General features: G+C 43.6%; 1 protein-coding gene across 4 annotated transcripts in view; it reads left to right on the forward strand.

The window, feature by feature from the left end:
* The window catches only part of LOC142571809 (insulin-like growth factor 1 receptor), a 216552-nt gene that overhangs the window by 162177 nt on the left and 40788 nt on the right, over positions 1 to 13587 (forward strand). For 3 of the 4 annotated variants that reach the window (XM_075680435.1, XM_075680438.1, XM_075680436.1), the window contains 6 exons: positions 1077 to 1308; positions 2801 to 3173; positions 4202 to 4337; positions 4707 to 4873; positions 6480 to 6648; positions 10875 to 10974. In XM_075680435.1, the coding sequence (XP_075536550.1) occupies positions 1077 to 1308; positions 2801 to 3173; positions 4202 to 4337; positions 4707 to 4873; positions 6480 to 6648; positions 10875 to 10974 (1177 nt within the window). The remainder of the gene's footprint in view (positions 1 to 1076; positions 1309 to 2800; positions 3174 to 4201; positions 4338 to 4706; positions 4874 to 6479; positions 6649 to 10874; positions 10975 to 13587) is intronic. The other variant, XM_075680437.1, reaches the window with a different exon arrangement.

The raw sequence follows: 13587 nt of genomic DNA on the forward strand, positions 1-13587 counted from the left end.
CACATTGGTTCAGGGTTATGTTGAAGTGTTCTTTTTTTAACGAAACATTAAATCTTAAAAATTGTAAAATTATTGGGTTTTGCTTGTCAAAAGCACGATATGATTATGAGGCATGCGATAGCGGGGGACTCCGGTTTAATTTTTACCACTTATATTTCTTTAATGTGCACCTGATTCACAGTACTCAAGCGTTCTTGCATTTTGCCTGCATCGAAATGCGGCCATCGCCACCAGGAATTGAACGCACAGTGTTGTTCTTAGCAGCACAGTGTCATAGCCGCTAAGCTGCCCCAGTGGGTTGTACATTGTGGAACCGAAGTGCACTCTGTTTAAGAGCACTTATTATTTAAGACCATGTCATTTGCAAGTAAAAAATTAAATACAAATATATCAACCTCCACTGGGCTGCATCCTGACAACTACACATTTAGTGTCACATCACTGCCATCCCGTGAAACAATTGAGTGACACTCTGTCTTTTACTTGCCACAATGGCTCAGTGGCTGTGGTGTTCTGCTGGCCGTGGCAGCCATTTCAGCTAGGCAGAACGCAAAAAAAAAATGTAGTTGCAATTTTGTGATAAATGTGAGAGAAATACATTAGCATTTCATTGCACCTCTTCGAGCTCCTGAATCCATGATTTAAGCCACATTCATCACATTGCAAAATTTTGTTCAGGAGCTTACGTACTCGACACTCCTCCTGCCTCTTTGAGTAGTGAAGTTCATCCGATGGTGGTGCGGAGCAGACCACCTTCAGTTTCACTATGTGCACGCACGCACACACACATGCGCACGCACACACACAAACACACACACACACACACACACACACACACACACACACACACACACTTCTACTACGTGACCAGCTTCACATGCTTTTCTCCGTTTTGGCAGTCCTAATGCTAATGCATTAAAACACGTGTGTACTGTGGGTTCTCACTAAAGAACTCCAGGTTGTTAAAAATAATCCAGACTCCTACACTATAGCGTCTCATGGCCACAGCATGGCATTGGGACATTACACCCAACAGTGGAATTTAATTCAATTTCTGTCATTTCTATTGACCACAGCGGCTCTGGGAATTCGAGGCAAGCCAGATAGCAAAGAGCCACTAGCCCCTACACCATCAGAGCCTGCCGACAAGCCAGCAGTGAAGCCAGTTGACAGTTCACTTCCAAAGCCACCATCGAGTGACACCTGTGCACCTTGCCCAAGTGCGCGGGACCGTGAGGTCAATGAAGAAGAAGTTGAGGAGCGGACAAGCTTTGAGGACGCCGTACACAACGCCGTCTTCCTGAGAAGGTACGTACTTGTTAAAATTGTGCCAATCATGCTTCATGCATTTCAACTATTACAGTGCCAGTACCTGTGTCACTTTATTATTATTTCAACAAACAGTTAATGGATGGCAGATCTTATGCAGACGAGGGTCCCAAAGTCAGAGACTGCAAGGAGACCCTTGCTTAATAACAGAAATGAGAAAACATATAAAAACAGTAGCAAACAAAGAACAAACATGATTGGGTAAAATATGTTGTAACGAAAATGCAACAGCTATGAAGTCAGGATAGAATGTTCTAATTACATACAATAAAGAAATATGAGGGGGTGAATTAAAAAGTTTTTTCCTCTATTGTTTATTAGTCAGAATAAGGTGTATACAGGTAATTACAAATATACATACTATTCTGTGTACCTTACACTATTTTTCCACATAGTCCCCACCACACCGTTTCAAACATTTGTCCCACCGCAGCGCTAGATTTGAGATGCCCCTGTCGTCATTCAGCGATGCACGGGGCCTCCCCAAACGCTCATTGTCATGTAAGTCTTCATGGTCTTTCGCGAACTTACAACACCACCACTTCACACTTCTCAAAGTGAGACACCCTTCCCCCCATACATGGGCTGCATTTCCCTGTGCATTTCGATGGCTGTTGGTCCCTTGCTACATAGAAAACTAACCGCACTGTTCCTTGTACGGCGGGGACGTGTGAAGCGCAACTGCCGTTTTCAACAACTGACAGCAGCGTCGGGCCACGGAGCTTCCGGCAGATAAGGCTGGGCCGGTCCAAGAAAGGTCCGCCGCTGGGAATGGATATGTTGACTTCACACTTACAGCCATAATTTGCCCCCCTCACCCCCCCCCCCTTCCCTCAAAGTAAGGGCAAAGTCTTTCTGATTCGCCCTTGTATTACGAGAGTGTGATCATTACATGAGTAAATACGGCAAGCATGTTCGAATTAAACGAGATTTGACCGTATTACTTTTCTTAATGCGTTGTGGAAAACCTTGCTCCGATACATCAGTGCAACCTCACGGATTTCAAAACAATCTTGTATTTGGGCCATTGTGATGCAGTAAACGTTCTTGAAGACCTGCTAAGTTCAGTCTTTGGTGGCTGTAGAACTCAGTGTAATCAATGTTTACCAACAAGCGATTAACTAGGCCCGAGCAGGCGCTGTCAAAATCTGCAATGTCACTGCGAGCTGATGCGGAAACTTCAAGGCTGCCATGTCAGCTGTATTTAATTCCTGCATCTTATCTGGCTTACCAAGTCTTTTATGGTAAGAGTGGATTCTATTATTATTATTATTATTATTATTATTATTATTATTATTATTATTATTATTATTATTATTATTATTATAGGAGCATAGTCTACCAATTCAGCTCAACTTATTTCGCTTTAGTGCATCTTTAAAAAGGAAGCCTTTGTAGCAGTGGACCTCTGCCCTCTAAAGAAGGCTTTAACATTGTGATGTGCCTCAAGTGATTTTTCTCTCTTGTTCAGGCCAAAGAAGGACTCGGAACAGACCAGCACAGGGGAACGGCACAAGCGCTCTTACCTGCAAGGTGGAAGTGAGGCAGGGCGGGACAACGACCTGGAGGGGGAGAGCGCGCACACTGTAGAAATCACCACTTCTCCAGCACCGCTGTCCCTGCCCTCCTCAGCTCTTCCGCCGACCCCCTTTAGCTTGCCTTCTGCTACAGCTGGCAGTGGAAGTGGAGGCGCCTCTGTCAAGGACATGCTGGATGTCTTCGACGCATGCAGTTCATCTAGCGGCAACGCATCCTCTGCAGAACACCACTTTTGTTCCTGGGTGTCGAATCAGACGCAGATGCTGCAAGAAGGACTGCATCACTTCACGGAGTACTCAATACGGGTGAGTGGAGCCGTGCATGCATCGGAAGTCTTCTTGATACATTAGCATTTATAACACTTGTCTTTTTCCTAGCAATCTCCTGTCATGTGACAACGAAAAGTGATACGAAGGAAACAGGATCGCGGGCAGCCGCATTCGTAGTGGCAGCATACTTGGTACAGCATAGGTGCTTCGAAGAATGCCATTGTTCTCAGCCAAAGAAGCCAACTTAGTTTAGCTTGCATGCTGTAAAGCATACTGTGATCAGTAAGAAACCGTCTGTCATTGTATAGAACTGACATTATTGGAATAAAATGAAATGCGAACAGAGGAGCTTGTGACAGAAGGTACAGTTTACACCATTTGCCGATCATTACCAAAGACAGATCAATGTTGCTCACAGAGAATGAGAATGCACACTACACTGTGCCCTTTTTCCTTTTGTTTTCTTTGATGCTTGTTATCTCGCTTTGCTGCTAGAGCACTGCATGCCTTGCTTCAACTGGCTGCAACTCATGCAGCACACTATCACCAGCAGCCACTTCGCACTAGGATAATGACAGGGTGAGCATGCAGATCGTGGGGCAAACCTTGAAAGTGTGGTTGCCGGGTGGCTGCCACTTAAATAAGTCACAGAGATGCGTTTCTTGGGGTGAGGGGTGGTGGGGAGGAAGCCCATAAGTTGTCAAAGGACAGGTGCAGCTGTGACAAACATCTCTTCTACCCAATGCAGTGGCTGAGCATGAGGTCATGGGTTCAGTTTCCTACCGTTGTGATAACATGTGCACATGTGTGCTTGATTAAGGGGCACATTAAAGAACCTCAGGTGCGCAAAATTAATCCAGAGCCACCAGTGCAGCATCTCTCATAACCCATAACTTGATTTCATAAAAACGTCTGTTATGAGAACTCACCCTTGTGCATGAAGCAGAACCTTTTAGGTGTGCTTGGCAATTTTACGTTCAAGTTGTCTGTAGTTTAAGGTCGTCACTTCAGGTGTACGAGTGGGGCTGTTTGTCATCTCGTGGCATATTTCTGTTTTTGTGCAGGTCCTTGCGTGTCACAAGAAGTTGCTGAGCCGTGTCAAGCACCCTCTGTACGATTGCGAGACTGATGCTAAGTTTGAAAATGAGCCTATGTGCTGTAGTGTCGAGTCCCTCACACAGATCCGCACACTTCCTCTTGGTAAGTTTCGTTATGTTTGAGGGAGAATTACTGAAATCAAAATTTTTATGATTTTCTTCTTCCTTTACAATACTGCGTATGCGGTAGCTGATCCTTAATTACTGCTCAAAATTCTACCAGCGCATAATGTTTAAACACTATCATGTAGTAGTTTTGACTTCTGGTTGACCGTAGTGCAGCTTAAAGCAGTTTGATTTCTCAAGGAATAAGGAGCAACATTGTAAGGTGTGCAAAATTTACTGTTAATGTATACATTGCAGTAGGTTCCGCACAGCATTTCGTGAACCATGAAAAATTAATTCAGTTGCCTGCGAACCAAATTAGGGAAGTCTTGAGCTTGAACACTGTTTCCTTGTTTGCACTGTGTAGCTGACGCAGATGACATCGACAGCTCTTCAGTTGTCGTGCAGCACGAGAACACCACCTCCTCTGACGGGAGCGCCGGCGGACTTTTTGTAAAGTGGGCACGGCCACCGGACCCCAACGGTTTCATTGTGTCTTACCAAGTGGAGTACAAAATGGTCAACCAAGAAAAGGTTCGATACACTTCAGTTTCTTTCTTTCTTTTTTTTTTTCAGGGAAACAGGTTATTTAGATCAAAATGTTATTTTAGATCAAAATGAAATTTTATGGCAGGCAGCTCTCTTGTCTGCACTTGGCCTGTGCAATTTCTGCCAAGACCTTGAAAACAACACCTTGCATGTGTTTTTTTTTTTTTTTCCGAAGCACTTTGCATTCTGAAAGACAGGCACTGCAGCTTTCACCCTTCACCACACCACCCTGTATAGTTATAAATAGCAAGTTCAATAATGTGGACAGTTGTTCGCTGTATATGATGTGTGGCTGCTAAATGACTCTCAGGTCTCAGAGTTTTTCCTCCTTATCCCGGCCACGGCGACCACATTTCAATGGGGGCGAAATGCAAACACACCTTTGTACTTAGATATCATCATCATCATCAGCCTGGTTACGCCCACTGCAGGGCAAAGGCCTCTCCCATACTTCTCCAACTTAGATTTTACTTAGCCCATTAAAGAACCCCAGTGGTTCGAAATTTCCGGAGTCCTCCACTACGGCGTGCCTCATAATCAGAAAGTAGTTTTGGCATGTAAAACCCATAATTTAATTTAATATTAATTAATGTTTCCCCCCTTCCAACATTACATGTGCCAGCACTGACTAAGAATTGCAACTCGTGACTTTTTGTCATGCTGTAATTTACTGCATCGGCCTGCATAATGAGTGCACCTTCTTTCAAGAAAAGTTTATCCAAAGTGGTGTAAACATTGTGGAGATTTGGAATGCCGAAAGCGAAAAGAACATTTCAACAAGTCTAGCTTGCATGATGATTCAGGTGAATACCCAGCTTCTAGAACCCGAAACTACCTAGTAAGAAAGGCCTGATGATAAATATTGTAGTGCGTGTTCTGGAGACTTTCATTGTGCTCTGTGATTAGCAAGAAAATTGCTGTTTTTGCAGGTAAAATAAAATAGGAAAGGAGGTGGCTTGTAATTTTAGCAGCTTTATTCTTTTAGTACTTATATCTTGTTTTATGGACAGCTATGGAAACGTAGCCAACTAATAGTGTTTTCATCCCTTCTTATAACCCTCAAATTTGCTGAAGCATGTGGGAATGCAAGCTTCAGCTTGTTGAGTAAGAAAGGATGACAAAATGTCATTTAGTTGTGCTGATGACAATCCCTGCTTAATAATTTATTCTAATGTGTGTGCCACTGTCATTTATATTTTTCAGGCAAAAATGTGTGAATTAGCATCTAGTAAGTATGCTGATTGCTTTCTGTAGCAAGAAAAAGAAAAATTGCAGTTTGGAACCACTGCACAATACCCTGATAAGTTCACCCTTGCATCTGTGTGAATGTGCTGCCTTACTCAACGTTTTGTCAACTTTGACGCTTAACTAATCAAGTGAGGCATAATTTACTGATATTGAATATTATCTTTTCGTAGACACCGATATGGGAGTAAGGGGATTTTTGTGTGAAATATGGACATTTGGAAGCATTATTCCAGGAATAGCTTAAAGATCTGAACTCTCCAGCGACGCTCTGCAGCGATACAATGTATATTTGTAAAATGCCTATTTTGAACTGGGTGGATATTTTTTCTGCTTCTTTTTCCAGTTCAAGCCATTCCAGTTTTGCGTCTCCCACAGTGAATTCTTAAGACACGGTGGGCGCGTTATTCATGGTCTCGCACCAGGTAACTACTCCTTCCGTGTGATGGCGTCATCGCTGGCTGGACCTGGAAACTGGACACATCCAGTTTACTTCGTCATTGCTGAACGCACGGGTGAGCCATAGCCAATTTCATCGTAACTGATTACTGAGAGCTGTTAAAACTCGCCATCACATTTATAAGTGATTGTTTATTTTATTTAGTGATCTGACATAATGACAAATAATGCGAACCAGACTGCCAGATTGAGAGATTAACTTGGCCAGAAAGAGGAGGAAATAAGGTTGTTTTTCAAAAAGGGATGGAACTGTTGATAAGTGCCTTGATGCCTAGAAAAGAAAGACTCAGGTAACCTTATTGGCAAACTGTGAGGGGGGAAAAACCTACAAAACTGCGTCTTGAATAAAGGTGTCATGCAAAGGGTAAAAAAAGAAAGTGCAACTATAATGTGCCTCACTGCTGGCTACTAGAGATGATTGTGCGGAACTAGGGAAAATTATATAACTACAGAACTGAAATTAACGCAAGGCTGCCTTTTCCCTATGATAATGATAATGCCTGCTTGCGGAATGTCGCAATTGCTCATTTGGTGTGCCTGGTATCAAGGTTAATCTGATAAATCAATCTTTTTAAGATAACCTTATCAGCAGCTACTCACAGACTTAAGGAACACAGTCGACTTACATTAATTCGACCCTAATGTGACTGGCGAAATTGATTGAAATGTCTGATGGACCAAATTAAGCAAGATGCAGAAAAAAAAGGACTAGAACACACCGCTGATTCATTTGGCAATATCTGCTTGATTCTAGCATGCTCTCGAACCAAACGCTTGCCCACTTTCTATGTGCTCAAACTAGAAAACTTGTGTAGAAATGATACTAAAGCACCTAAACATAGTGGAAACCTAATGCTCACCCAATTTTTTTAGCAGGAAAAATGGGCAAGGCTCTAATATGTGTAGCACAAGGGCGGCCTGTTTCTTAAAGGCAGCTTCACCGCAGTACATCTGTGTTACCAGCTAAAGCATACGAACACCTCGAAGGCGATTTTGGTTTTGTACCCAATTGCACCGCGCAGACAAATTTAGGTTCAATCGTCTTGGAAAAAAAGAAGGTGCACATTAGAATAGTGTAGATACATACCATAATCGTAAATTATGGGCTGCGGTTATTATTGCTTTAGAATGAAGGGTGTGCAAATACCGAATAGCAAGTTTTCAATCAAATATTGAATCGAATCAAGAAAATAAAGCTGAATATTGAATCAAATATTGGGAAAATTTTCACAAAATTTAATGCTTACAAATTTTGGGCAAAAATATACAGTGTTGCACATGCTCGGGAGCCTCCTAACATTGCATAACAAAATTTAGCAAGCTATTAGTAACTTGTACATAAAAATCGAGATACCGTATTTACACGATTGTAAGTCGACCCCTTTTTTAAAATTTGAAAGTCTGAAGTTGGGGGGTCGACTTACAATCGAAACCAAAACATGGCCCCGCCAAAAAAAAAAGCGATACCAACGAGAGCTACAACGTAGTTACAATTTTATGTTTGCTCTATGGTCCTACCCGTATCTTTTCGCTATCCCGCGTGTTTGTTTGCTTTTCGGAAGGGTTTTTCAACATTTATGAGAGTCTTACAGTGCATGCAACACTCATGGGGGGTGTCGATAGTTGATGGAAGCGCCGCTGTTCCCATTTGCGGCGGCACCCTTAGAACGGCGGCGCTTGCGGGGAGTATCGGTAGTTCATGGAAGAGCAGACATCGTTCGCGGGTTTCTCTCTCTCTGTTTAAAGGCATTGGCATTGGTTTGACCAACTTTTTGACGCGCTCCACTTGACTGCCGGCTACGTGCTACTTCTATGCTTCCCCAGTCGTCATGAGTGCTGCAGGCCCACTAATCTTTCGGCACTCGTTCACAGCAGCGTTCAAGAGGGCTGCCATCCTTTATGCCGAAGAAACAAATCACTGCCCTGCGGGCCGCAATTTCGATGTTTCTAAACGGGTGGTGCGAGAGTGGCGACTGCAGCGAAGCGAAATTTTCACCCTGTGGCGGCAAGTGAGAAATTTCCCACGTGCCGCAGTCTAGACGCTTTCCGGAGCTGTAGGCTAAGCTTGCGACAGGGTCGCTGAAATGCGTGATCGGTCCCTGCCAGTGAAGTGTGACGTGGTCATGAAACAAGCCCGGACCTTCGCCTTAATTTTAAGGTTCTGCTCCGCCGTGAGTACGAGTAGCTGGCGGCAGAAGACTGCGAAATTACGCCAACCGGACCTGTCAAAAGAGCCTCCCTGACGGCTGCGTGTGGTTGGGTGCATTTGGCGTGGGCTGCTGTTCTGCAAGATGTCCTGGTGCGGTCGTTTGCCAAATTTGGAATTTCGCTGGACCACGACGCGCTGTGGGACCGCAACAACGATGACGATGGCAGCACTAGTGAAGACGAGTAGTCCAGTGACCATGTCAGCTACTAATAAATTTTTGTTATCGAATGCGCCCTCGGTTTTTTTTTTTTTTTTTCCGGTCAAGCGATATGGGGGGGTCGACTTACATTCGAGTCGACTTACAATCGTGTAAATACGGTAAACAGTTTGGTCCACTCTTATTTAAGGGGACACCAAATTAGTAAGCTAGCACTGATTACAGCTCAGTTCTAGTGTATGAAGGTCTGATATGTATGTATATTCTTTTTATTTTAATATATTCTTTTTATCAATAGAACTTGTGTTGAATAGAACCAAGTGCTTTTTTTTCTTCTGAAACTAATAAATTAGCGACATTCTGTTGCACTGAATATCAACGAAGTTCTCGGTTTAATAGTGGACCTGTGTTTCATGGCAATCTTTTATTTATTGCATAAAGAGTTTTGCTTTCCCATCTGTCTCCAAAATGCAGAAGGGCTATCCCAAATTTACGGCAGATTGGTTATCATAAGGCCAATCCGCGTGACGAACGAAAGGACCATGCATCACGGGACTCGATCACCGCTCCGTGCATAGCTTGCGGCTATAACGGTAAAAGAGCAGGTGCCGTCTGCGTTTCAGATTCTGTGTGATTTGCCACCTGTCAAAGAACCTGAAATCTAGAGGGCCAAAGAAATTTCGCAGTGCTTTTTAGAATCAAAATAACGAAAGTTTGGGCCTATAGAGATGTACGGGTGCCAACCGGTACCTTTGGTTGGTATTGAATTAACCAAAAAGTTGTACTTTTGCCTGAAAGGTGAAGCATTGATTACGATAGCAAATTATTAGACAGCTGTACGAAGTAAGGCTAGCAGCTTTATCGTTCGTAAAAACTTGTAAACATCTGTTCACTAAATAAATTAGCAATCATGGCGTCACACTTGCATAGGCAAACACGAAGGCATTTCATCCGATGACCGTGGACACTCGCTGTCAAAATGCTGGCGGGAGGAGGAGCAGCAGAGTCAGCGAGCGAATTGACCTTCGTGCTGCATCTCACTTCAGCTGGAACGACGTGGCAAGAACACAGCACACACGAAGACAGCAGCCCTCAACGAACCTAGACTCTGTTCCCGTCACAGATTGCTTTAAAGATAGAATCCGTCCAGCCGTGCTCAGCTGCACCATACACAGCTGCCGCCGGAGTAGAACACTCCCTCACATGCAATGGAAGATGTCAAAGGCGTCGTGTTTCCTCCCTGCCTTGTTCTCGAGATCGCGCCACCATCCTCCTCAGCTCACCGATGCATGATTTCACTCGCACACACAACAGATGGCACGCAGCCACAATGTTATTGCACTTGAACTTTCTGTGGTACATCACCGATGCCGATGATGACGGCTGAAATGGGCCTGGAGGGTGCATATAATTGCTGTGGCAATAAAAATCAAATTACCCATAATGGAATTCTCGGAAGTCTATTGTATCTCTGAAAGCTTATAGTGAAGGTTGAAGTGAGAGGGCTTTTATTCATATCTTGAGGAGCTAGTGCACAAACATGGCCCAGTCTCTATGGGTAGGAACTCTTTTCTTTTCTTTTTTGTCATTTGGCCTACCACTGTATGTTATTCTGCTTGGTGCAAAGTGCACAATGTTAAGCAGAAGGATTGGGACACTTGCTCTCTTCACTTCAGTGCTTACGTTGCACTGAGCGTAATAACCTGCCCAAGAACAAGCTATTTTGGAATACCAAGCACTGTGCAAGTAAATAGTGACATCATTTGCTTCCCTTTCTTGTGTTTAGTGCTGTGCCTCGAGAATAAATGCCCCCAATTTTTTCCTTTATTCTTTAAAGTGATCATTCTCTTTCTCTTTGTCCACCCCCTCCTCCTTTCTTTCTACATTTTCTCCCTCTCTCGTGTGCTTCCTGGTAGAAGTCATCTCTCAGGGAGCCATTATTGCCATCTGCCTCGTGGTTGTGGCCATCGTAGCCGCAGCTGCTGCTGTCATGTGCTTCATCTACCAGAAGAAAAAGTAAGCAGCTTGCACTGTTTTTCATTGTGTGCAGTTCTTGTTTCGCATCTCTTTTCCAGCCTCGATCAAGCTCAGCTTCAATCTCATCCATCAGCCATCTTGTCGAGGAAGCATTCACCTTATCAAGCTGCTAAATGTAGTAGCTTTTAGTGAATGCTCCTTCCTTTCATTTAAAGGAATGTAATTGAATTGAATCTATGACAGGTTCAGCCAGGCAAATGCTGCTGCAGTGGAACCTTGTTAAACTGTACGCGAGGATGAATAAAAGTACACCTGAACTGGTAATATAGCTTAACAGGCCCACATTGTGCCAAGCCAAGATGCGGCCGGCCCTGGCTGCGCTCGAACAAGGCCAACGGCACTACGGCTGCAAGTTCGTCACCTGTCCATTTCAGACTCCAGCTTTAACTTACGCTTTTAAGAAGAATACGCTGTTTCAATCCGCATTGTTCTGACTATCTCCCACTACAAAAGGAAAAGCTATGCGTTGGCCGACAGGTATGCGATTAATTGCCACAGTTTAGGCGGTAGCTAACTTCATTGAGTTCAATGGCAGCACTGTCCGTGATCCAGTTTGGCTACTGTTAAACCGAAGCTATGGCCTAACTGGTTACGTCTTAATGAGGTTCCACTGTATAGCACAGATGTTGGACTGTTTTAACTTGTATAAATTTTTCCAGGCACTACCTGCACAAAGTTTAAAACTGTGAGCAAATTTGCACATAGGTAAAAAAAAACTTTCCTGCAGGTGGCAGTAAAGTTGTGGCAGGGTAACCTGATGAGTGACTAACTCGTGACAATTGAACTAAATATTTTACATTGGTCTCTCGACAACTTGCCAGACAGATTTAGCTGATCTTTGCTAATGGTTCACTCCACCACCGTCTGATGCCATTGCACATTCCACTGAACATTGATTTCACATTCCACAGAAGTGACGATGCGCTGTCAGGTTGGCTGCAAAACAACTGAGAACCAAAGTGGATGCACCATTACACTCTGCTCAAATGGCTATGGCTGTGCAACGGAATGAGGGCAGCATTCCGCCTTCTGCCGCAAACATGAGCATTGTGTAGGAATGTGCTCTCATTCCCATTGAGCGACTGCAGGAAAATTCTAAATATGCACCAGTCTGAGTGAAGAGGGCTGTAAGCACCAAGAAAAAAATTGTGCAGAAACCATCGACGATGATTGTCAGTCTAAGCAAATGGTCACACCCTTCTAAAGAAGTACTCACTTTATTCAAGGAAGGATGTGCTTGACGACATACATTTGTTGTAGTGCGGATGTCATTTCATTGCGTAATTCTGTCGAGAGAAGAACCCTTTCACCAGCACATCTGTAGCTATAATGTATAGATGCCATGGGCGCCTTAAAGGGACACTAAAGGTAAATATTAAGTCAAGCAGAACAGCACTCTCTTCACTCGGTCTCTATCGTCGTCTCTTCATTATTTTTTCACACCATTACATAAGTTACAAGTTTAAGTGATATCTTATTGCTCAAGAACATCTGAGATGTCACTGTTATCACGAACAAAGCTCTATTAATTGAGAAATTGAAGTTGAGACAGGACATGATTTGCGACTAACCCGGGACATTCAAGGTACTAGATGACGTAGGCACTCCCTCATTATGATTCTGTCACTAGTACTCAACCTCTCATAATAAAGATATTGCATAGCCTTATAAGACGGAAAAAAAAAATGCTGCTTGTCCAGTTCTGTTTGATTTTTAAGTAAAAGCTCCCTGACATATTACCCTTGACAACGACACGGGTGGTTGAAAGGTTTCATTTTCTACACTCTGCACCATCGCACTTTCACGTTTCAGTAGTTTCATTATCACTTGGTGCCGTGCTGGTTTTGCTGGCTCGTGAAACTTGCACAAACTGCAAGTAGCAGAGAATGTTATGTCAATGTGATGTTGTGGGATTTCCGATGGTCCACGCCACTTGACGAAAAGCTGCTGTAGTGGTGCATCCAACGCTCTGTCCTAGCTTAGTTTCTCCATGGCCGTGTGTTTGCATTTTGTGCAAAAAACTGTACCACTGTCTGTCAGTCACCATTTTGCACACCGACGGCAGAAAGGGCAGTGATGACATTTGCCGCATTTCCACTCTAGCGATTATTCTGATTATTCTTTTAATAAAGTTTATCTATCTTATCCTATCCTCGCTTGGGGGTAGGCAATTTGAGTTTGGCTAAACATATGCGGACCCTTCAGATGCGATTTCCTTGGAAACTAAGTATTTTCTTGGCGTAAAACAAGTGCTTCGAGGTTTCCGGAATGCTATTTGAACAGTCTACATCAACTTAGTATTTGCCTAGAATGTCCCTTTAAAGGGCTATAATATTTGGTGTTCGGCCATGAGCACGCCTGGCAACTCAATACGCGAGCACATGTGCCCTTTGCATCGGTGCCTTTGTATCACTGCTGAATGTTCAACCAACAATCGTAAAACTGGCAAAATAGCCAAAGAAAGGCATTTGCCTTAAAATTCTCTCATGTGTAGCAACTGAATGTTGCTTGCATGCACAGTGCTTTTCGCCCATCAGGAAGTTTACCTGCTGGTAAAATACAACATGAACACAGGAAGGTATGGACCAGTAA

The sequence above is a fragment of the Dermacentor variabilis genome, chromosome 2 (genome assembly GCF_050947875.1).
Source record: "Dermacentor variabilis isolate Ectoservices chromosome 2, ASM5094787v1, whole genome shotgun sequence".
Classification (NCBI taxonomy): domain Eukaryota; kingdom Metazoa; phylum Arthropoda; class Arachnida; order Ixodida; family Ixodidae; genus Dermacentor; species Dermacentor variabilis.